Raw genomic sequence first — 23251 nt, forward strand, 5'->3', positions numbered from 1 at the left:
AAAAATAGGTTGTCCTTGTATTTATTTTCGTTTTTATGCCATGCTATGCCAAAAACTCATGTTTTTATGAATCAAAACTTTTGTTAATGGTGCATGAAGGGGCTGTCATCATAGAGCTATGGAAAGGAATGAATTTTAGAGGGTTGAAGGGCCTAGAAAAGTTTGCACAAGTGCTGGACATGGATGGTAACTAGGTTGAACGAAAATTGTATTCTATGTGGACTAGGGTTTCGGCTAGGGCACCCTTGAGAGCCACGGTTTTTAGCTGCTGTTAGGCATGACCGAGAGACCTATGGGGGCTGCATGATGGTCCTACGGTGGCTACACAAGGGTTGGTTCGAAGGGCTAGGGTGATCGCATGCGGCTTGAAGGAGTTCACATGCCTTGGGACGGGTTTGAGGTGTTGTGGGTTCTAGGCTTCTCAAGTTCGGTCCAATAGGGTCCATAGGGGTCATTCGAGGTCCTAGGGTGGTCAAATAGGGTCTGGTCTTGTCTGTTGAGGGCTAGAGCCGAAGGAGTGTAGGTTAGGAAACTATGGTTTTGGAAAAATAGGAGCACAAAATTCAGTAGGTACTGTCCTAGGCCGGTCCAATATTTTAATTTGAATTGGGTTGCATATGGTATGGTTAGGTGTTAACAAGTCATGGTTCAAGTTTGGTAAGTTTTGGTTAAGTTTCAAGTCCATTCAGGTCAAAACTGGGATGTACGTTTAAGTTTTTAAAACGAATTGTGAAATTAGTCGATGGACTTAAGTTTACGCCCAAGAAATATTTATGGGTGTATTTTAAGATGATATGTCAAGTTTGGAATGATTTGGGTCGTCGTTTTAATGTCTAAAGACAAATTTGGAAAAGTTAGGGTTTCAAAGGCATAACAGTCATTTTGCATCTGAAAAAATGTTAGACGTCCTAGCAGTACCCTGAATGCCGTAATAAATGTTAAAATGTTTATAGAATTTTACGATGAAACGTTAATGCTAAAAGATGTGTTGCATGTTTGGTTTTTTTAAAAAAATTTATATAGGCATGAATTTTTATAAGTGATGGAAATATGAAAAGTTGAAAGAGATTAATTGATTATGACTAATACGATGATATGATGATACAATGATATGTAAAACAAATGCTCAGTTGATGGATGAGACTGTCGTTGATGTCTTTGCCGTCCGGTACCGTGGTAATACATAGATGGGTCCATAGACTTACAGCTAATACGAAAGTCACAATTGGGGATCAGAATTCAATAAAAAAAAAAAGAGAAACATCTATGTATATGCTGAAAGAATAACTGATATGATGAAAGGAAAATATTTAAAATGTATGTTAATGAAAAGTTATTTTATTAAAAGTGTTTTCACTGTTGCTTTTGAACATATATGTATTACTTGCTATCATGATTAAAGTTTGCTGAGTCAATAGATTCACTAGGTGTTATCGATGCAAGTGAACATGATATTGATGGAGGACTTGATGGTTGAACCAGATGAACCGAAGGTGCACACAACCCGAGAAAAATGTGCACACAACCTGCCTTGGGTCTGTTACGGTCACGGTTTCGGGTCAAATTCATTGAACCGGTAAACAGACCGTTAACCGCGATTTATGTCCGAGTCAAACCCGAACAGTCCGAGTCAAACCCGAACTATGGTCGGGTCAAATTCAAACTTACATAATGCTGGGACAAAAAATTGTAGTTGAAATTTGGGAAAAAAAATAAAAGAGTTTTGTATATTAACAAATTTATCATCATATAATTTTTTTTTAAACAACTGAACACTATATAAAATTCTGGAAAGTGGTCATTTTATCCTCTCAACATTAATAATATACAAGTATATAGTAAGTATAAATACATAAAAATAATTATCTCGAAAAACCAATAAAATCACGGAAGGTTTCTAAACCCGAGGTTGGGCTTCATTTACAATAAACTACAAACATTGTCCTTATGTGCAAATAATGTAACCCTAGGGTTTCTTGCATCCATCGCTACACGCCGTTCACAGCAATGTGCGACGGTATAATAAAACCCGTCGCAATATACGGCGAAAGCGGAATATAAACCGACTTAACATAGCGACGGTTTCGTATAAACCGTCGCCGATATGAATCGGCGACGGTTTAGGTAACCCGTCGCCGATTACATCGGCGACGGTTTTGTTTAAACTGTCGCCAATTAGCGACAGTAGTTTTCATAACCTGTCGCAAGTGGCGACGGTTCAATTTTAACCGTCGCTAGTGGCGACGGTTCAAATTATGACCGTCGCAACTTGCCACGGTTTTATCTTTGACCGTCGCTATGATTCTATATATACCGAGACTCGAACGTTTTTCTTACGCGATTTTCACCTATCTCTGGTAGTAACCATACTCTATAAATTTTTCGAAGTTTCGGTTTTTTATTTTGTACTAACTATTTCGTATTTATTTTGTAGATTTGCTACTCGGTGCGATTTTCCAGCGTTACGTGAAAGCAGGCATATCTTCGCGCAACATCAGGTTTTAAACTTTTTTTTTACAGAAAATTTAATACATTATTTTAGTTTTTACGTATTAGTTTATTTGTGTAAATTTAATACATTAATTTTTGCTTAAATTTAATATCTTCGCGTTGCATTTGAGTCGACTCTCGATACATACCGTCAAAAACCGCCGACTAATATAGCGACGGTTTTGCTTATACCATCGTTAAATATAGCGACGCTTTTCTAAAAACCGTCGCTTACATTAGCGATGGTTTTACTTATATTGTTGCTAAACATAGCGACATGTTTATAAAAAACCGTCGCTTATTATAGCGACGGTGTTTAAAATCGTCACTGTTTATCGCGACGGTGTTTACGGACCGTCGCCTTATAAGGCGACGGTCTTCTACATAAATCCCGTCGGTATAGGCGACGGGAGTTGAACAACCGTCGCTTTAAGAAAGCGACGGTAGGTTCTGTTACGGACCGTCAAACCGTCGTTAGAACAGTTGCTTTTACCATTTAGCGACGCTAAATGTTTTTTTTTTGTAGTGATCCTTGGTGGATTCGATTCAATTTCCCGTCTTTCGCTCCTGGAGCTATTGTTTATGTTCAAATTTCTAGGTTTTTTCTTAATTTTTTGATTATGCAACCAAACCTGTAACTTTAATTCACCCTGATTCGGATTCTATCTATTGTTTATCGGTCGCCATTATCGACAAGAATTCGAGATGGCTCCATACGAGTCAGCAGTGGTTGCCCATTTCTTTTGGCAAATCTTCTGCCGCTTGGAGCCTAGATGAATCTCTCCGGTTTGAAGATCCATGAAATCTATCACTCTTACTATTTCATGATACAACAAACTGGGGAAATCGTTGAGATTCAGACAACAAATTTATTTTAAAATTGTTTCATTGGTTCTTCAAGATTGTACATTTTTTCTAAAAATCTTGGGGGAAAGCTCAGATATTTTGTCTGGGTCATGATAAAAATAAATAAATGTATTCAAAATTCATTCTTGTTATTTGTTTTATAGATCTAGATCGCATGGTTTGGGATTTTCTGGAAACCCACTATCTTTCAGTTCAAAATTTCTATGTTGTTGTTAAGATTGAAAATTGTTTCGAAATGTTGTCTGATCATAAAATAAAGTGATAGATTTTCAGTGAGGTATCTTCAAGATTGTTTACTTTTCCAAATTCGTTTCATTTTCAGTTGGCACTAAGGTCAGACAACGGGGGCTTCGTATCTATGAACAATGGCAAGCTACCTTTTGCACAGTGCTTAAAAATGGCTACTTATCACGAATGGAGGAAGTTTGCTTCCTTCAAATTTGAAGTAGCTAAATGTACACCAACTTTTATTAATGAAATGCAGTGCATACATGTATTTTTCGACTTGCTTTTCGATGGCATGTTATTTGTTTCAAATCTCTTCTTGATTTGGTACAAGTCTAGTTTTGTTTGAGAGTCTGATTGGATTCATGACATCCATGTTTCGAGGCCGCCGAACGGATTTAAGATCGTCGACATTTTTTATGTTATTTGTATGCGGTGATGAGCAGCTAACACGTAAGAAGAGCCAACTTTGTGTTGGTTCTTCAATGAAATTTTCTTGTTAACGCTTGGCTTCTGAGCATTCTGTATTCAAGAATCATCCATACTTGTTTATCGGTCGCCATTATCGACAAGAATTCGAGATGGATCCATACGAGTCAGCAGTGGTTGCCCATTTCTTTTGGCAAATCTTCTGCCGCTTGGAGCCTAGATGAATCCCTCCGGTTTGAAGATCCATGAAATCTATCACTCTTACTATTTCATGATACAACAAACTGGGGAAATCGTTGAGATTCAGACAACAAATTTATTTTAAAATTGTTTCATTGGTTCTTCAAGATTGTACATTTTTTCTAAAAATCTTGGGGGGAAGCTCAGATATTTTGTCTGGGTCATGATAAAAATAAATAAATGTATTCAAAATTCATTCTTGTTATTTGTTTTATAGATCGCATGGTTTGGGATTTTCTGGAAACCCACTATCTTTCAGTTCAAAATTTCTATGTTGTTGTTAAGATTGAAAATTGTTTCGAAATGTTGTCTGATCATAAAATAAAGTGATAGATTTTCAGTGAGGTATCTTCAAGATTGTTTACTTTTCCAAATTCGTTTCATTTTCAGTCGGCACTAAGGTCAGACAACGGGGGCTTCGTATCTATGAACAATGGCAAGCTACCTTTTGCACAGTGCCTAAAAATGGCTACTTATCACGAAAGGAGGAAGTTTGCTTCCTTCAAATTTGAAGTAGCTAAATTTACACCAACTTTTATTCATGAAATGCAGTGGATACATGTATTTTTCGACTTGCTTTTCGACGGCATGTTATTTGTTTCAAATCTCTTCTTGATTTGGGACAAGTCTAGTTTTGTTTGAGAGTCTGATTGGATTCATGCCATCCATGTTTCGAGGCCGCCGAACGGATTTAAGATCGTCGACATTTTTTATGTTATTTGTATGCGGTGATGAGCAGCTAACACGTAAGAAGAGCCAACTTTGTGTTGGTTCTTCAATGAAATTTTCTTGTTAACGCTTGGCTTCTGAGCATTCTGTATTCAAGAATCATCCATACTTGTTTATCGGTCGCCATTATGGACAAGAATTCGAGATGGCTCCATACGAGTCAGCAGTGGTTGCCCATTTCTTTTGGCAAATCTTCTGCCGCTTGGAGCCTAGATGAATCCCTCCAGTTTGAAGATCCATGAAATCTATCACTCTTACTATTTCATGATACAACAAACTAGGGAAATCGTTGAGATTCAGACAACAAATTTATTTTAAAATTGTTTCATTGGTTCTTCAAGATTGTACATTTTTTCTAAAAATCTTGGGGGGAAGCTCAGATATTTTGTCTGGGTCATGATAAAAATAAATAAATGTATTCAAAATTCATTCTTGTTATTTGTTTTATAGATCGCATGGTTTGGGATTTTCTGGAAACCCACTATCTTTCAGTTCAAAATTTCTATGTTGTTGTTAAGATTGAAAATTGTTTCGAAATGTTGTCTGATCATAAAATAAAGTGATAGATTTTCAGTGAGGTATCTTCAAGATTGTTTACTTTTCCAAATTCGTTTCATTTTCAGTCGGCACTAAGGTCAGACAACGGGGGCTTCGTATCTATGAACAATGGCAAGCTACCTTTTGCACAGTGCCTAAAAATGGCTACTTATCACGAAAAGAGGAAGTTTGCTTCCTTCAAATTTGAAGTAGCTAAATTTACACCAACTTTTATTCATGAAATGCAGTGGATACATGTATTTTTCGACTTGCTTTTCGACGGCATGTTATTTGTTTCAAATCTCTTCTTGATTTGGGACAAGTCTAGTTTTGTTTGAGAGTCTGATTGGATTCATGCCATCCATGTTTCGAGGCCGCCGAACGGATTTAAGATCGTCGACATTTTTTATGTTATTTGTATGCGGTGATGAGCAGCTAACACGTAAGAAGAGCCAACTTTGTGTTGGTTCTTCAATGAAATTTTCTTGTTAACGCTTGGCTTCTGAGCATTCTGTATTCAAGAATCATCCATACTTGTTTATCGATCGCCATTATCGACAAGAATTCGAGATGGCTCCATACGAGTCAGCAGTGGTTGCCCATTTCTTTTGGCAAATCTTCTGCCGCTTGGAGCCTAGATGAATCCCTCCAGTTTGAAGATCCATGAAATCTATCACTCTTACTATTTCATGATACAACAAACTAGGGAAATCGTTGAGATTCAGACAACAAATTTATTTTAAAATTGTTTCATTGGTTCTTCAAGATTGTACATTTTTTCTAAAAATCTTGGGGGGAAGCTCAGATATTTTGTCTGGGTCATGATAAAAATAAATAAATGTATTCAAAATTCATTCTTGTTATTTGTTTTATAGATCGCATGGTTTGGGATTTTCTGGAAACCCACTATCTTTCAGTTCAAAATTTCTATGTTGTTGTTAAGATTGAAAATTGTTTCGAAATGTTGTCTGATCATAAAATAAAGTGATAGATTTTCAGTGAGGTATCTTCAAGATTGTTTACTTTTCCAAATTCGTTTCATTTTCAGTCGGCACTAAGGTCAGACAACGGGGGCTTCGTATCTATGAACAATGGCAAGCTACCTTTTGCACAGTGCCTAAAAATGGCTACTTATCACGAAAGGAGGAAGTTTGCTTCCTTCAAATTTGAAGTAGCTAAATTTACACCAACTTTTATTCATGAAATGCAGTGCATACATGTATTTTTCGACTTGCTTTTCGACGGCATGTTATTTGTTTCAAATCTCTTCTTGATTTGGGACAAGTCTAGTTTTGTTTGAGAGTCTGATTGGATTCATGCCATCCATGTTTCGAGGCCGCCGAACGGATTTAAGATCGTCGACATTTTATATGTTATTTGTATGCGGTGATGAGCAGCTAACACGTAAGAAGAGCCAACTTTGTGTTGGTTCTTCAATGAAATTTTCTTGTTAACGCTTGGCTTCTGAGCATTCTGTATTCAAGAATCATCCATACTTGCTATCGGTCGCCATTATCGACAAGAATTCGAGATGGCTCCATACGAGTCAGCAGTGGTTGCCCATTTCCTTTGGCAAATCTTCTGCCGCTTGGAGCCTAGATGAATCCCTCCGGTTTGAAGATCCATGAAATCTATCACTCTTACTATTTCATGATACAACAAACTGGGGAAATCGTTGAGATTCAGACAACAAATTTATTTTAAAATTGTTTCATTGGTTCTTCAAGATTGTACATTTTTTTCCAAAAATCTTGGGGGAAGCTCGGATATTTTGTCTGGGTCATGATAAAAATAAATAAATGTATTCAAAATTCATTCTTGTTATTTGTTTTATAGGTCGCATGGTTTGGTATTTTCTGGAAACCCACTATCTTTCAGTTCAAAATTTCTATGTTGTTGTTAAGATTGAAAATTGTTTCGAAATGTTGTCTGATCATAAAATAAAGTGATAGATTTTCAGTGAGGTATCTTCAAGATTGTTTACTTTTCCAAATTCGTTTCATTTTCAGTCGGCACTAAGGTCAGACAACGGGGGCTTCGTATCTATGAACAATGGCAAGCTACCTTTTGCACAGTGCCTAAAAATGGCTACTTATCACGAAAGGAGGAAGTTTGCTTCCTTCAAATTTGAAGTAGCTAAATTTACACCAACTTTTATTCATGAAATGCAGTGCATACATGTATTTTTCGACTTGCTTTTCGACGGCATGTTATTTGTTTCAAATCTCTTCTTGATTTGGGACAAGTCTAGTTTTGTTTGAGAGTCTGATTGGATTCATGCCATCCATGTTTCGAGGCCGCCGAACGGATTTAAGATCGTCGACATTTTATATGTTATTTGTATGCGGTGATGAGCAGCTAACACGTAAGAAGAGCCAACTTTGTGTTGGTTCTTCAATGAAATTTTCTTGTTAACGCTTGGCTTCTGAGCATTCTGTATTCAAGAATCATCCATACTTGCTATCGGTCGCCATTATCGACAAGAATTCGAGATGGCTCCATACGAGTCAGCAGTGGTTGCCCATTTCCTTTGGCAAATCTTCTGCCGCTTGGAGCCTAGATGAATCCCTCCGGTTTGAAGATCCATGAAATCTATCACTCTTACTATTTCATGATACAACAAACTGGGGAAATCGTTGAGATTCAGACAACAAATTTATTTTAAAATTGTTTCATTGGTTCTTCAAGATTGTACATTTTTTTCTAAAAATCTTGGGGGAAGCTCGGATATTTTGTCTGGGTCATGATAAAAATAAATAAATTGATTCAAAATTCATTCTTGTTATTTGTTTTATAGGTCGCATGGTTTGGTATTTTCTGGAAACCCACTATCTTTCAGTTCAAAATTTCTATGTTGTTGTTAAGATTGAAAATTGTTTCGAAATGTTGTCTGATCATAAAATAAAGTGATAGATTTTCAGTGAGGTATCTTCAAGATTGTTTACTTTTCCAAATTCGTTTCATTTTCAGTCGGCACTAAGGTCAGACAACGGGGGCTTCGTATCTATGAACAATGGCAAGCTACCTTTTGCACAGTGCCTAAAAATGGCTACTTATCACGAATGGAGGAAGTTTGCTTCCTTCAAATTTGAAGTAGCTAAATTTACACCAACTTTTATTCATGAAATGCAGTGGATACATGTATTTTTCGACTTGCTTTTCGACGGCATGTTATTTGTTTCAAATCTCTTCTTGATTTGGGACAAGTCTAGTTTTGTTTGAGAGTCTGATTGGATTCATGCCATCCATGTTTCGAGGCCGCCGAACGGATTTAAGATCGTCGACATTTTTTATGTTATTTGTATGCGGTGATGAGCAGCTAACACGTAAGAAGAGCCAACTTTGTGTTGGTTCTTCAATGAAATTTTCTTGTTAACGCTTGGCTTCTGAGCATTCTGTATTCAAGAATCATCCATACTTGTTTATCGGTCGCCATTATCGACAAGAATTCGAGATGGCTCCATACGAGTCAGCAGTGGTTGCCCATTTCCTTTGGCAAATCTTCTGCCGCTTGAAGCCTAGATGAATCCCTCCGGTTTGAAGATCCATGAAATCTATCACTCTTACTATTTCATGATACAACAAACTGGGGAAATCGTTGAGATTCAGACAACAAATTTATTTTAAAATTGTTTCATTGGTTCTTCAAGATTGTACATTTTTTTCTAAAAATCTTGGGGGAAGCTCGGATATTTTGTCTGGGTCATGATAAATAAACAAATGTATTCAAAATTCATTCTTGTTATTTGTTTTATAGGTCGCATGGTTTGGGATTTTCTGGAAACCCACTATCTTTCAGTTCAAAATTTCTATGTTGTTGTTAAGATTGAAAATTGTTTCGAAATGTTGTCTGATCATAAAATAAAGTGATAGATTTTCAGTGAGGTATCTTCAAGATTGTTTACTTTTCCAAATTCGTTTCATTTTCAGTCGGCACTAAAGTCAGACAACGGGGGCTTCGTATCTATGAACAATGGCAAGCTACCTTTTGCACAGTGCCTAAAAATGGCTACTTATCACGAATGGAGGAAGTTTGCTTCCTTCAAATTTGAAGTAGCTAAATTTACACCAACTTTTATTCATGAAATGCAGTGCATACATGTATTTTTCGACTTGCTTTTCGACGGCATGTTATTTGTTTCAAATCTCTTCTTGATTTGGGACAAGTCTAGTTTTGTTTGAGAGTCTGATTGGATTCATGCCATCCATGTTTCGAGGCCGCCGAACGGATTTAAGATCGTCGACATTTTTTATGTTATTTGTATGCGGTGATGAGCAGCTAACACGTAAGAAGAGCCAACTTTGTGTTGGTTCTTCAATGAAATTTTCTTGTTAACGCTTGGCTTCTGAGCATTCTGTATTCAAGAATCATCCATACTTGCTATCGGTCGCCATTATCGACAAGAATTCGAGATGGCTCCATACGAGTCAGCAGTGGTTGCCCATTTCCTTTGGCAAATCTTCTGCCGCTTGAAGCCTAGATGAATCCCTCCGGTTTGAAGATCCATGAAATCTATCACTCTTACTATTTCATGATACAACAAACTGGGGAAATCGTTGAGATTCAGACAACAAATTTATTTTAAAATTGTTTCATTGGTTCTTCAAGATTGTACATTTTTTTCTAAAAATCTTGGGGGAAGCTCGGATATTTTGTCTGGGTCATGATAAAAATAAATAAATGTATTCAAAATTCATTCTTGTTATTTGTTTTATAGGTCGCATGGTTTGGGATTTTCTGGAAACCCACTATCTTTCAGTTCAAAATTTCTATGTTGTTGTTAAGATTGAAAATTGTTTCGAAATGTTGTCTGATCATAAAATAAAGTGATAGATTTTCAGTGAGGTATCTTCAAGATTGTTTACTTTTCCAAATTCGTTTCATTTTCAGTCGGCACTAAGGTCAGACAACGGGGGCTTCGTATCTATGAACAATGGCAAGCTACCTTTTGCACAGTGCCTAAAAATGGCTACTTATCACGAAAGGAGGAAGTTTGCTTCCTTCAAATTTGAAGTAGCTAAATTTACACCAACTTTTATTCATGAAATGCAGTGGATACATGTATTTTTCGACTTGCTTTTCGACGGCATGTTATTTGTTTCAAATCTCTTCTTGATTTGGGACAAGTCTAGTTTTGTTTGAGAGTCTGATTGGATTCATGCCATCCATGTTTCGAGGCCGCCGAACGGATTTAAGATCGTCGACATTTTTTATGTTATTTGTATGCGGTGATGAGCAGCTAACACGTAAGAAGAGCCAACTTTGTGTTGGTTCTTCAATGAAATTTTCTTGTTAACGCTTGGCTTCTGAGCATTCTGTATTCAAGAATCATCCATACTTGCTATCGGTCGCCATTATCGACAAGAATTCGAGATGGCTCCATACGAGTCAGCAGTGGTTGCCCATTTCCTTTGGCAAATCTTCTGCCGCTTGAAGCCTAGATGAATCCCTCCGGTTTGAAGATCCATGAAATCTATCACTCTTACTATTTCATGATACAACAAACTGGGGAAATCGTTGAGATTCAGACAACAAATTTATTTTAAAATTGTTTCATTGGTTCTTCAAGATTGTACATTTTTTTCTAAAAATCTTGGGGGAAGCTCGGATATTTTGTCTGGGTCATGATAAAAATAAATAAATGTATTCAAAATTCATTCTTGTTATTTGTTTTATAGGTCGCATGGTTTGGGATTTTCTGGAAACCCACTATCTTTCAGTTCAAAATTTCTATGTTGTTGTTAAGATTGAAAATTGTTTCGAAATGTTGTCTGATCATAAAATAAAGTGATAGATTTTCAGTGAGGTATCTTCAAGATTGTTTACTTTTCCAAATTCGTTTCATTTTCAGTCGGCACTAAGGTCAGACAACGGGGGCTTCGTATCTATGAACAATGGCAAGCTACCTTTTGCACAGTGCCTAAAAATGGCTACTTATCACGAAAGGAGGAAGTTTGCTTCCTTCAAATTTGAAGTAGCTAAATTTACACCAACTTTTATTCATGAAATGCAGTGGATACATGTATTTTTCGACTTGCTTTTCGACGGCATGTTATTTGTTTCAAATCTTTTCTTGATTTGGGACAAGTCTAGTTTTGTTTGAGAGTCTGATTGGATTCATGCCATCCATGTTTCGAGGCCGCCGAACGGATTTAAGATCGTCGACATTTTTTATGTTATTTGTATGCGGTGATGAGCAGCTAACACGTAAGAAGAGCCAACTTTGTGTTGGTTCTTCAATGAAATTTTCTTGTTAACGCTTGGCTTCTGAGCATTCTGTATTCAAGAATCATCCATACTTGCTATCGGTCGCCATTATCGACAAGAATTCGAGATGGCTCCATACGAGTCAGCAGTGGTTGCCCATTTCCTTTGGCAAATCTTCTGCCGCTTGAAGCCTAGATGAATCCCTCCGGTTTGAAGATCCATGAAATCTATCACTCTTACTATTTCATGATACAACAAACTGGGGAAATCGTTGAGATTCAGACAACAAATTTATTTTAAAATTGTTTCATTGGTTCTTCAAGATTGTACATTTTTTTCTAAAAATCTTGGGGGAAGCTCGGATATTTTGTCTGGGTCATGATAAAAATAAATAAATGTATTCAAAATTCATTCTTGTTATTTGTTTTATAGGTCGCATGGTTTGGGATTTTCTGGAAACCCACTATCTTTCAGTTCAAAATTTCTATGTTGTTAAGATTGAAAATTGTTTCGAAATGTTGTCTGATCATAAAATAAAGTGATAGATTTTCAGTGAGGTATCTTCAAGATTGTTTACTTTTCCAAATTCGTTTCATTTTCAGTCGGCACTAAAGTCAGACAACGGGGGCTTCGTATCTATGAACAATGGCAAGCTACCTTTTGCACAGTGCCTAAAAATGGCTACTTATCACGAATGGAGGAAGTTTGCTTCCTTCAAATTTGAAGTAGCTAAATTTACACCAACTTTTATTCATGAAATGCAATGCATACATGTATTTTTCGACTTGCTTTTCGACGGCATGTTATTTGTTTCAAATCTCTTCTTGATTTGGGACAAGTCTAGTTTTGTTTGAGAGTCTGATTGGATTCATGCCATCCATGTTTCGAGGCCGCCGAACGGATTTAAGATCGTCGACATTTTTTATGTTATTTGTATGCGGTGATGAGCAGCTAACACGTAAGAAGAGCCAACTTTGTGTTGGTTCTTCAATGAAATTTTCTTGTTAACGCTTGGCTTCTGAGCATTCTGTATTCAAGAATCATCCATACTTGCTATCGGTCGCCATTATCGACAAGAATTCGAGATGGCTCCATACGAGTCAGCAGTGGTTGCCCATTTCCTTTGGCAAATCGTCTGCCGCTTGGAGCCTAGATGAATCCCTCCGGTTTGAAGATCCATGAAATCTATCACTCTTACTATTTCATGATACAACAAACTGGGGAAATCTTTGAGATTCAGACAACAAATTTATTTTAAAATTGTTTCATTGGTTCTACAAGATTGTACATTTTTTCTAAAAATCTTGGAGGAAGCTCAGATATTTTGTCTGGGTCATGATAAAAATAAATAAATGTATTCAAAATTCATTCTTGTTATTTGTTTTATAGGTCGCATGGTTTGGGATTCTCTGGAAACCCACTATCTTTCAGTTCAAAATTTCTATGTTGTTAAGATTGAAAATTGTTTCGAAATGTTGTCTGATCATAAAATAAAGTGATAGATTTTTAGTGAGGTATCTTCAAGATTGTTTACTTTTCCAAATTCGTTTCATTTTCAGTCGGCACTAAGGTCAGACAACGGGGGCTTCGTATCTATGAACAATGGCAAGCTACCTTTTGCACAGTGCCTAAAAATGGCTACTTATCACGAATGGAGGAAGTTTGCTTCCTTCAAATTTGAAGTAGCTAAATTTACACCAACTTTTATTCATGAAATGCAGTGCGTACATGTATTTTTCGACTTGCTTTTCGACGGCATGTTATTTGTTTCAAATCTCTTCTTGATTTGGGACAAGTCTAGTTTTGTTTGAGAGTCTGATTGGATTCATGCCATCCATGTTTCGAGGCCGCCGAACGGATTTAAGATCGTCGACATTTTTTATGTTATTTGTATGCGGTGATGAGCAGCTAACACGTAAGAAGAGCCAACTTTGTGTTGGTTCTTCAATGAAATTTTCTTGTTAACGCTTGGCTTCTGAGCATTCTGTATTCAAGAATCATCCATACTTGCTATCGGTCGCCATTATCGACAAGAATTCGAGATGGCTCCATACGAGTCAGCAGTGGTTGCCCATTTCATTTGGCAAATCTTCTGCCGCTTGGAGCCTAGATGAATCCCTCCGGTTTGATGATCCATGAAATCTATCACTCTTACTATTTCATGATACAACAAACTGGGGAAATCGTTGAGATTCAGACAACAAATTTATTTTAAAATTGTTTCATTGGTTCTTCAAGATTGTACATTTTTTTCTAAAAATCTTGGGGGAAGCTCAGATATTTTGTCTGGATCATGATAAAAATAAATAAATGTATTCAAAATTCATTCTTGTTATTTGTTTTATAGGTCGCATGGTTTGGGATTTTCTAGAAACCCACTATCTTTCAGTTCAAAATTTCTATGTTGTTGTTAAGATTGAAAATTGTTTCGAAATGTTGTCTGATCATAAAATAAAGTGATAGATTTTTAGTGAGGTATCTTCAAGATTGTCTACTTTTCCAAATTCGTTTCATTTTCAGTCGGCACTAAGGTCAGACAACGGGGGCTTCGTAGCTATGAACAATGGCAAGCTACCTTTTGCACAGTGCCTAAAAATGGCTACATTCTTCAAATTTGAAGTAGCTAAATTTACACCAACTTTTATTCATGAAATGCAGTGCAAACATGTATTTTTCGACTTGCTTTTCGACGGCATGTTATTTGTTTCAAATCTCTTCTTGATTTGGGACAAGTCTAGTTTTGTTTGAGAGTCTGATTGGATTCATGCCATCCATGTTTCGAGGCCGCCGAACGGATTTAAGATCGTCGACATTTTTTATGTTATTTGTATGCGGTGATGAGCAGCTAACACGTAAGAAGAGCCAACTTTGTGTTGGTTCTTCAATGAAATTTTCTTGTTAACGCTTGGCTTCTGAGCATTCTGTATTCAAGAATCATCCATACTTGCTATCGGTCGCCATTATCGACAAGAATTCGAGATGGCTCCATACGAGTCAGCAGTGGTTGCCCATTTCCTTTGGCAAATCTTCTGCCGCTTGGAGCCTAGATGAATCCCTCCGGTTTGAAGATCCATAAAATCTATCACTCTTACTATTTCATGATACAACAAACTGGGGAAATCGTTGAGATTCAGACAACAAATTTATTTTAAAATTGTTTCATTGGTTTTTCAAGATTGTACATTTTTTCTAAAAATTTTGGGGGAAGCTCAGATATTTTGTCTGGGTCATGATAAAAATAAATAAATGTATTCAAAATTCATTCTTGTTATTTGTTTTATAGGTCGCATGGTTTGGGATTCTCTGGAAACCCACTATCTTTCAGTTCAAAATTTCTATGTTGTTGTTAAGATTGAAAATTGTTTCGAAATGTTGTCTGATCATAAAATAAAGTGATAGATTTTTAGTGAGGTATCTTCAAGATTGTTTACTTTTCCAAATTCGTTTCATTTTCAGTCGGCACTAAGGTCAGACAACGGGGGCTTCGTATCTATGAACAATGGCAAGCTACCTTTTGCACTGTGCCTAAAAATGGCTATTTATCACGAATGGAGGAAGTTTGCTTCCTTCAAATTTGAAGTAGCTAAATTTACACCAACTTTTATTAATGAAATGCAGTGCGTACATGTATTTTTCGACTTGCTTTTCGACGGCATGTTATTTGTTTCAAATCTCTTCTTGATTTGGGACAAGTCTAGTTTTGTTTGAGAGTCTGATTGGATTCATGCCATCCATGTTTCGAGGCCGCCGAACGGATTTAAGATCGTCGACATTTTTTATGTTATTTGTATGCGGTGATGAGCAGCTAACACGTAAGAAGAGCCAACTTTGTGTTGGTTCTTCAATGAAATTTTCTTGTTAACGCTTGGCTTCTGAGCATTCTGTATTCAAGAATCATCCATACTTGCTATCGGTCGCCATTATCGACAAGAATTCGAGATGGCTCCATACGAGTCAGCAGTGGTTGCCCATTTCATTTGGCAAATCTTCTGCCGCTTGGAGCCTAGATGAATCCCTCCGGTTTGAAGATCCATGAAATCTATCACTCTTACTATTTCATGATACAACAAACTGGGGAAATCGTTGAGATTCAGACAACAAATTTATTTTAAAATTGTTTCATTGGTTCTTCAAGATTGTACATTTTTTTCTAAAAATCTTGGGGGAAGCTCAGATATTTTGTCTGGATCATGATAAAAATAAATAAATGTATTCAAAATTCATTCTTGTTATTTGTTTTATAGGTAGCATGGTTTGGGATTTTCTAGAAACCCACTATCTTTCAGTTCAAAATTTCTATGTTGTTGTTAAGATTGAAAATTGTTTCGAAATGTTGTCTGATCATAAAATAAAGTGATAGATTTTTAGTGAGGTATCTTCAAGATTGTCTACTTTTCCAAATTCGTTTCATTTTCAGTCGGCACTAAGGTCAGACAACGGGGGCTTCGTAGCTATGAACAATGGCAAGCTACCTTTTGCACAGTGCCTAAAAATGGCTACATTCTTCAAATTTGAAGTAGCTAAATTTACACCAACTTTTATTCATGAAATGCAGTGCAAACATGTATTTTTCGACTTGCTTTTCGACGGCATGTTATTTGTTTCAAATCTCTTCTTGATTTGGGACAAGTCTAGTTTTGTTTGAGAGTCTGATTGGATTCATGCCATCCATGTTTCGAGGCCGCCGAACGGATTTAAGATCGTCGACATTTTTTATGTTATTTGTATGCGGTGATGAGCAGCTAACACGTAAGAAGAGCCAACTTTGTGTTGGTTCTTCAATGAAATTTTCTTGTTAACGCTTGGCTTCTGAGCATTCTGTATTCAAGAATCATCCATACTTGCTATCGGTCGCCATTATCGACAAGAATTCGAGATGGCTCCATACGAGTCAGCAGTGGTTGCCCATTTCCTTTGGCAAATCTTCTGCCGCTTGGAGCCTAGATGAATCCCTCCGGTTTGAAGATCCATAAAATCTATCACTCTTACTATTTCATGATACAACAAACTGGGGAAATCGTTGAGATTCAGACAACAAATTTATTTTAAAATTGTTTCATTGGTTTTTCAAGATTGTACATTTTTTCTAAAAATCTTGGGGGAAGCTCAGATATTTTGTCTGGGTCATGATAAAAATAAATAAATGTATTCAAAATTCATTCTTGTTATTTGTTTTATAGGTCGCATGGTTTGGGATTCTCTGGAAACCCACTATCTTTCAGTTCAAAATTTCTATGTTGTTGTTAAGATTGAAAATTGTTTCGAAATGTTGTCTGATCATAAAATAAAGTGATAGATTTTTAGTGAGGTATCTTCAAGATTGTTTACTTTTCCAAATTCGTTTCATTTTCAGTCGGCACTAAGGTCAGACAACGGGGGCTTCGTATCTATGAACAATGGCAAGCTACCTTTTGCACTGTGCCTAAAAATGGCTATTTATCACGAATGGAGGAAGTTTGCTTCCTTCAAATTTGAAGTAGCTAAATTTACACCAACTTTTATTAATGAAATGCAGTGCATACATGTATTTTTCGACTTGCTTTTCGACGGCATGTTATTTGTTTCAAATCTCTTCTTGATTTGGGACAAGTCTAGTTTTGTTTGAGAGTCTGATTGGATTCATGCCATCCATGTTTCGAGGCCGCCGAACGGATTTAAGATCGTCGACATTTTTTATGTTATTTGTATGCGGTGATGAGCAGCTAACACGTAAGAAGAGCCAACTTTGTGTTGGTTCTTCAATGAAATTTTCTTGATAAAATTATGTGCAATAATGATTTTAAGTGGAATGGACAACCGGTGATGCAAATAGGAGTGATCAAGATTTTCGGTTAAACTGAATTAACTATTGAACTGAGTCAATTCGGAAATTCGCTTAGGTTATTTTGAAAATTCGATTTTTCAAAAAATTCGGTTATATCGATTAATTCTGTTCGGTTACGGTTTTCAAAATTTTGAAATCGGTTAATCAAATTAATCGATATAATAAATAATATTATTTAATAATTTTTTTATCAATTTTTTTATATTTTTTGATTTTTAGTTTTAAAATCAACAATAATTCTAATTTATGGTCTTGTTCTCACCTCTCTAACCGAATTTCAAGTTCTCACTTCTCTATTCTCTCCTCTTGATTTCTTCCGCTTTCATCGGTTATGAAAATTAATTTAATCAATTCGATTATAGTTAAATATTTCGATTCAGTCGGACCGAATACTCACTCCTAGATGCAAATCATGAGGAATGTTGCTGTAATTACAATTGAAGATTACTTTTTTATTTTTGGGAAATTAAATTATAAATTTAGTTCAGATTTGTTTATTGATCAAAATGTTGCAATTATAATTCAGAAAATAATTATTTAAAATATACTAATTAGACTTCTCAGGCGTTCATCTTCTCAAATATAAAACAAAAGCCAAGGGAAAAACGAAGTACATATCCATGCTTCAAATTGTCGGACTCATAGCCCCGGTAAGGGGAATTGGCTTGTAAGTGCCTCCACTCGTTTTTGCAGATCCAATACCTTGTCGACCAGAGGAAAGGTTGGGGAAGTGACAAATTTCATAAAGTCTTGTAGTTTCGCGCCGTTGACAGATTTCTTGGCTTCTAAGGTGATTTGCACACCCTCATGGATATAATCTGCCACTGCTATGAATTCATTTTCACTGAAGCCTCGGGTAGTCATTGCAGGTGAACCTATGCGTATCCCACCAGGCACTAGTGCACTTTTGTCACCTATAAATTTCAATAGTAAAAATGAGGGAAGCCAAAAGTTTCTGTGCAGAATACAAGCTCAGGCATCCAAATATTCGTGTTCTAGATATAACATGTGTCTCTATGACAAGTTAACAACGTACTAATCTTTTGCATTTTCTTCCTAGCATCTTCTCGTATGCTTTATATTTTTCATGCATGGATAGTGATTTGTGTCAAACCCCTCCCTAAGATTCGGTAAATTTATATAAAATGGTCACAGGACATATATGACAGAAGGATTTTGTACACTCACCAGGTACTGAATTTTTATTGAGGGTGATGGATGCCATATCGAGAATTTTCTCCACTCTAGCACCGTCTATCCCCTGCACACGGGAGAGGGGTTGATGTATTACAACATATGATAAATCATCCAAAGAAAATAGGCAATAAAATAACCAAAAATAAAATAACCAAAGATTACGAGTAGTTGATTTCAATCGTAGACACGGACAGGCAATTGAGTGCAAGTAGAACGAATTTAAGAACAATTTCAAGTATGGAAACACAAACAATATCATCACTCGCCTTTTTAATTATAGTTTTACTGTTATGGGATATATGAGAACAAGAAAGGTAAAAATAGGTCAGATGCTCACCAAGGGGCGGAGATCCACAAGGACCAAATGGTTATCACTCCCTCCAGAGACCAGTTTGTATCCCAACTCCATTAACCGGTCGGCAAGAGCTCTACAATTATTTACCACCTATCAGACAAATAGATGGCGTCAAAATAATCATACATGAAGAGATCACTAAAAGAATTAACTAAAACATCAAGAACCTTATTTTGATAAGCCTTGAATGCAGGTGATTTTGCGTGTTTTAAACAAACAGCAAGCCCCCCAATTGTGTGATTATGTGGACCTCCCTGATCATGATAATAAACGGTTTGGTTAACCAGAAACAGATTTAAATACGAGCAAATATGCAATAATCCCATAATGTTAATATTTACAGCATATTCAATACATTAATGACAAGCAAGGCACAGATTCCACAGACCTGTAGACCTGGAAAAACAGCATTGTTAATGGCAGATTCTAAATCAAACCCCAGAACAGGATCCTTCTTGAAAAAGATCATGCCTCCTCTAGGACCCCTCAGAGACTGAAAAGCATGTCAAGTTATGGTCACCAAAATGAAGAGAATTTTTTTTTATAAATTCAAGGATGACCCTGTTGCTGTCAAATTGACAACAAAAAGAATACCACATTAATTTATTCTACTTCTCATTGGCAGCAATCCAGGTGCTTTGTCCAAGTTTACACAACTAACTATATAGAGCAAATAATCATAGCAAACCTTATGTGTTGTAGTAGTTACAATGTCACAGTAATCGAAAGGATTTGCGACGACGGAGGCAGCAACAAGTCCACTAATGTGAGCCATATCCATCATGAGAAAAGCACCAACAGAATCAGCGATCTGCATATCAAAAACTAATGGTTAGATGCTGAATATGATCGAAAACATGGATAATGCATGAATTAAGCTACATGATTACGGACGAGGTACATGTAAAACGAACCTTCCTCATGCAAGGATAGTCAAAATCTCTAGGATAAGCGCTAGCACCTGCAATTATAAGTTTTGGACGAAACAAAATAGCTGTTTTCTCGAGCATTTCATAATCAACTAGGCCTGCGCAAAGTTTAGTGTCAGTTATGGTTACAATTAATCCATGAAATCATGCTATTTAAACTTCATAACAAAATACCAAGACCTGTAGACTCATCAAGTCGGTAGGGCATGGACTCAAAATAAATAGACGTGCCAGAAACTCGTCTCTTGGGAGTCATGAAACCATGTGACAAGTGTCCACCATGAGGCAAATCCAATCCCTGGAGTCACTCAAATCCCGATAAAATAAGAATAACTTCAAATGTTCCAACAGATTGATTCTGGAAGAAAGGATGGTATTTTACCATTATGCGATCATGTGGATTAAGAACTGCAGTGTAAACCTCAAAATTAGCAGGAGAACCTGACAATGGTTGAACATTTACACCCCATTTTTCCCCATCCAAACCAAATGCTGCAAGCGCCCTCGCTTGACAAAGAATCTCAAGTTCATCAATAAACTCGTTGCCACCATAATATCTAGACAAATAAACATAAATAAATCTCGCATTACAAATTGTAATGATGTCCAGTGCTTAATATTGTATTGATGTCATTTTCCCTCATCCAAGCTATTACCTTTTACCAGGGAGTCCTTCTGAGTATTTATTAGTGAGGCAAGAACCAACAGCTTCCATCACTGCACGTGATGTAAAATTCTCTGAAGCAATAAGTTCTAAGCTTCTAAATTGCCGATTCTTTTCCCTGTCAATAATGGATCGAACTTCGGGATCTGCTTCGCTCAAGCCATAGTCCACAAAGTTGCTCCCAGCACCTAATCAATCCATTTCATGATGAAAAAAACTCGCAATGTATAATGAATTACATGAAGGGAAAACAATGGAACTTTATGCCAACTCATTCGAGTTGCCAGGAGAATAAATAGGAAAAGTATCAAGTTGCAATTTCTCTGAAAGGCTCAAGCATTTCTCACTAAAAAATGGCAATAACAAAGAAAACACCAAAGCTTAAGGTCTTTGAATATAAAAACTTAAGACACAAAAATGTATAAAGACAATCATTAATCAAAACAATGCCAAATCTCCCATAAATATCTGCCAATCAATTGCCACCTCAGCTAGTTACACCCATTGAAACTCAACCGGAGAACGTTGCAGACAGCAGTTACAAGAAAAAATAAACTGGCTTGATAATTATCACGAGAATGTGTGGGGAGCTGCACAAATGGTGCCCCTCTATTTTTAAAATGCCATACAGTGGGTTGTAATCTTTCATAATAATGGATTCATCATTGAATTCATCATTGAATTTTAATGTTCTCGTGTCAGTAAAAGTATAAATGTGCAAGGATTTATCCCTTTAAATCAAACAACAAAAAATCATGCTTATCCAAATTCAAGGGACTGAAAGCACGTGACACTCAGGTCTCACCAAGGACAACATTAAGTTTGACGGAAAATATCAAATAAGACAAGATTCTGGGTCGAGAACCAAAGCAGACATTTATTAACATTTGCAAAAAAGAACCACAGATCGATGCAAAGGAAAATTTGGTAACACACACAAAACTTGAAGACTTAAAGATAAATCTCTTATGCAGTAAGCAAGAATGTGAAAATATTCAATGGCTTTTCCATGTTTGAACTATGTTTAGGCTTATAACGTTTACCACCTTCAATTTCAGAGATAGGAACAGACACAGAAGAGGCTGGCTTCCCAGTAACTAAGCTTGCTTCCAATGGAGACGACCTACATGGCCTCATTGAACTCAATTTCACATAATTTGAGCCCCCATTCATGCCAAGCAATTTAGAAGGAAATGTTGATCCCTGTGTCCAAACAGTTTGTTGAATAGAGCTCGTCATTGCAGATCCACCACAAGCCAGCATGCTCTCTCTCTCCGGACTCCGATGCTATACTTTCAGTTTACTTGTATTAAAACAAGATCTTCTGCCTGCGGGTAGAAATCAAGAAAATTAACAAATTTTAGATACAGGCACCCGATGCTTGGTATGCAGGGTATGACGGCCATTTCACCCATTAACAAAAAAAAATCGAAGGATAGTTATCAAACTGCCTTTTGTATAAGTTCCATTACACAGAGTAACGTAGCCAAATCCGCCAAAAGTTAATCAGCTTATTCATACAAAAATTTATCACGACAATATACATAAATTCAACAAGTTCAACCGGACTTCATGATCCTAACATCATTAACCAGCTCAAAGAAACATCATAAATCCCCAACCAATCCAACAATCTATGTTTCTGTACATGAAGCTTTAATCTTTCCACCAAATCCACAAACACAAACCAACCAAAACTCAACATATGCAACTTCCTTTCCTGAAAAACTCCATCCAACCTTCGCAGACACATCGAAAAAACAACTCAATGTTGGAAAGAAAGAAAAAGGAATTAAATTTGACCATGTTGAATAATCCTTCAGAAATTAGCCCGTCCTCTAGCTCAAAGCACATATAAAACAGCGAATCAAAACCAAAAAGTACAGAAAAACTCACTCTTATCCCGCTTATTCTTCCGTATGAACTGAAATTTCCGGAATAATTATTTTCTGTTGGAGTTTTGGTTTTCTTGTCAAATGAATATTTCTGTAGGCATGTTTTTACACAGAAGAGGAGAGTGAAGGTCGAAAACCTAGCTCAGTTTAAAGCCCGCGACTCGCCGTCAGCAACTTTACAGATAGTTTTAAATTTAATTTTATTTTATCGTATTTTTAGATTAGATGAGTTTAAAAATTATTAGTATAAAAAATTTCATATTTAGTACAAGAGTAAATTGGTGATAAATACCTAATTAAAACATTGAATTTGTGATCAGTACCCACGTCATAAAAGTTTATTCTGCAGTCCCTCCCTCCAATCTATTTTTTTGATTATTCCCCGACTCACTCTTGACCAATTTTATGGTTTATATTTTGGGATTTCCTATCATTAAAATATTTGAATTTTAATTTATTTCCTTTTCCCGTCTGTCATGTCCCAAAACCTAAATTCTTAAAGTAAACGATGAAGACGCCAAAACCTCCATTCCAAAAGTAAACGATGAAGACGCCAGCTTCACACTTCTTCATTGATCGGAGGCAGCCATCTTGACTCAAATCCTAAACTCACGTCAAAGAAACCCACCGATTTTCAAAGAAACAATCTCTTGGAGCTTCTT

At 36.4% G+C, this 23251-nt stretch overlaps 1 protein-coding gene, 14 non-coding genes and 1 pseudogene across 15 annotated transcripts; 15 read left to right on the forward strand and 1 right to left on the reverse strand.

The window, feature by feature from the left end:
* Window positions 1–4011: 4011 nt before the first annotated feature.
* LOC140808541 (small nucleolar RNA R24) lies at window positions 4012–4104 on the forward strand. Its single transcript, XR_012112960.1, has one exon. It is a non-coding gene; the product is annotated as a small nucleolar RNA R24 (small nucleolar RNA).
* An 869-nt stretch (window positions 4105–4973) lies between these two features.
* LOC140808542 (small nucleolar RNA R24) lies at window positions 4974–5066 on the forward strand. The gene has a single exon (XR_012112961.1). It is a non-coding gene; the product is annotated as a small nucleolar RNA R24 (small nucleolar RNA).
* An 869-nt stretch (window positions 5067–5935) lies between these two features.
* Window positions 5936–6028, forward strand: LOC140808543 (small nucleolar RNA R24). Its single transcript, XR_012112962.1, has one exon. It is a non-coding gene; the product is annotated as a small nucleolar RNA R24 (small nucleolar RNA).
* Window positions 6029–6897: 869 nt separating this feature from the next.
* On the forward strand, window positions 6898–6990 carry LOC140808544 (small nucleolar RNA R24). Its single transcript, XR_012112963.1, has one exon. It is a non-coding gene; the product is annotated as a small nucleolar RNA R24 (small nucleolar RNA).
* An 868-nt stretch (window positions 6991–7858) lies between these two features.
* LOC140808545 (small nucleolar RNA R24) lies at window positions 7859–7951 on the forward strand. The gene has a single exon (XR_012112964.1). It is a non-coding gene; the product is annotated as a small nucleolar RNA R24 (small nucleolar RNA).
* An 868-nt stretch (window positions 7952–8819) lies between these two features.
* On the forward strand, window positions 8820–8912 carry LOC140808546 (small nucleolar RNA R24). The gene has a single exon (XR_012112965.1). It is a non-coding gene; the product is annotated as a small nucleolar RNA R24 (small nucleolar RNA).
* Window positions 8913–9779: 867 nt separating this feature from the next.
* Window positions 9780–9872, forward strand: LOC140808547 (small nucleolar RNA R24). The gene has a single exon (XR_012112966.1). It is a non-coding gene; the product is annotated as a small nucleolar RNA R24 (small nucleolar RNA).
* Window positions 9873–10740: 868 nt separating this feature from the next.
* On the forward strand, window positions 10741–10833 carry LOC140808549 (small nucleolar RNA R24). The gene has a single exon (XR_012112967.1). It is a non-coding gene; the product is annotated as a small nucleolar RNA R24 (small nucleolar RNA).
* An 868-nt stretch (window positions 10834–11701) lies between these two features.
* LOC140808550 (small nucleolar RNA R24) lies at window positions 11702–11794 on the forward strand. Its single transcript, XR_012112968.1, has one exon. It is a non-coding gene; the product is annotated as a small nucleolar RNA R24 (small nucleolar RNA).
* An 865-nt stretch (window positions 11795–12659) lies between these two features.
* Window positions 12660–12752, forward strand: LOC140808551 (small nucleolar RNA R24). Its single transcript, XR_012112969.1, has one exon. It is a non-coding gene; the product is annotated as a small nucleolar RNA R24 (small nucleolar RNA).
* An 864-nt stretch (window positions 12753–13616) lies between these two features.
* On the forward strand, window positions 13617–13709 carry LOC140808552 (small nucleolar RNA R24). The gene has a single exon (XR_012112970.1). It is a non-coding gene; the product is annotated as a small nucleolar RNA R24 (small nucleolar RNA).
* An 844-nt stretch (window positions 13710–14553) lies between these two features.
* On the forward strand, window positions 14554–14646 carry LOC140808553 (small nucleolar RNA R24). Its single transcript, XR_012112971.1, has one exon. It is a non-coding gene; the product is annotated as a small nucleolar RNA R24 (small nucleolar RNA).
* Window positions 14647–15513: 867 nt separating this feature from the next.
* On the forward strand, window positions 15514–15606 carry LOC140808554 (small nucleolar RNA R24). Its single transcript, XR_012112972.1, has one exon. It is a non-coding gene; the product is annotated as a small nucleolar RNA R24 (small nucleolar RNA).
* Window positions 15607–16450: 844 nt separating this feature from the next.
* Window positions 16451–16543, forward strand: LOC140808555 (small nucleolar RNA R24). The gene has a single exon (XR_012112973.1). It is a non-coding gene; the product is annotated as a small nucleolar RNA R24 (small nucleolar RNA).
* An 867-nt stretch (window positions 16544–17410) lies between these two features.
* Window positions 17411–17497, forward strand: LOC140808556 (small nucleolar RNA R24; annotated as a pseudogene).
* A 573-nt stretch (window positions 17498–18070) lies between these two features.
* LOC140807175 (serine hydroxymethyltransferase 3, chloroplastic-like) lies at window positions 18071–22753 on the reverse strand. The gene is made up of 12 exons (XM_073163910.1): window positions 22591–22753; window positions 21741–22022; window positions 20687–20882; window positions 20413–20587; window positions 20211–20328; window positions 20016–20128; window positions 19790–19912; window positions 19490–19594; window positions 19269–19355; window positions 19084–19191; window positions 18738–18810; window positions 18071–18463 (listed from the first exon to the last, which is right to left on the reverse strand). The coding sequence occupies exons 2-12, from the start codon at window positions 21955–21957 to the stop codon at window positions 18189–18191; spliced, it is 1590 nt and encodes a 529-aa protein (XP_073020011.1). The 5' UTR covers window positions 21958–22022; window positions 22591–22753; the 3' UTR covers window positions 18071–18188.
* Between the last annotated feature and the right edge of the window lie 498 nt (window positions 22754–23251).

This window comes from Primulina eburnea, chromosome 12 (genome assembly GCF_022965805.1).
Source record: "Primulina eburnea isolate SZY01 chromosome 12, ASM2296580v1, whole genome shotgun sequence".
Classification (NCBI taxonomy): domain Eukaryota; kingdom Viridiplantae; phylum Streptophyta; class Magnoliopsida; order Lamiales; family Gesneriaceae; genus Primulina; species Primulina eburnea.

Excerpts from the sequence above, each read along its gene's own strand:
- LOC140807175 (XM_073163910.1), bottom strand. The coding sequence starts at position 21,957 with ATGCTGGCTTGTGGTGGATCTGCAATGACGAGCTCTATTCAACAAACT. Across the intron at positions 19,913-20,015 it reads ACTATCCTTGCATGAGGAAG|ATCGCTGATTCTGTTGGTGC; the intron begins GTTCGTTTTACA and ends TTTGATATGCAG. Across the intron at positions 18,811-19,083 it reads TTGTGGATCTCCGCCCCTTG|GGGATAGACGGTGCTAGAGT; the intron begins GTGAGCATCTGA and ends TCCCGTGTGCAG.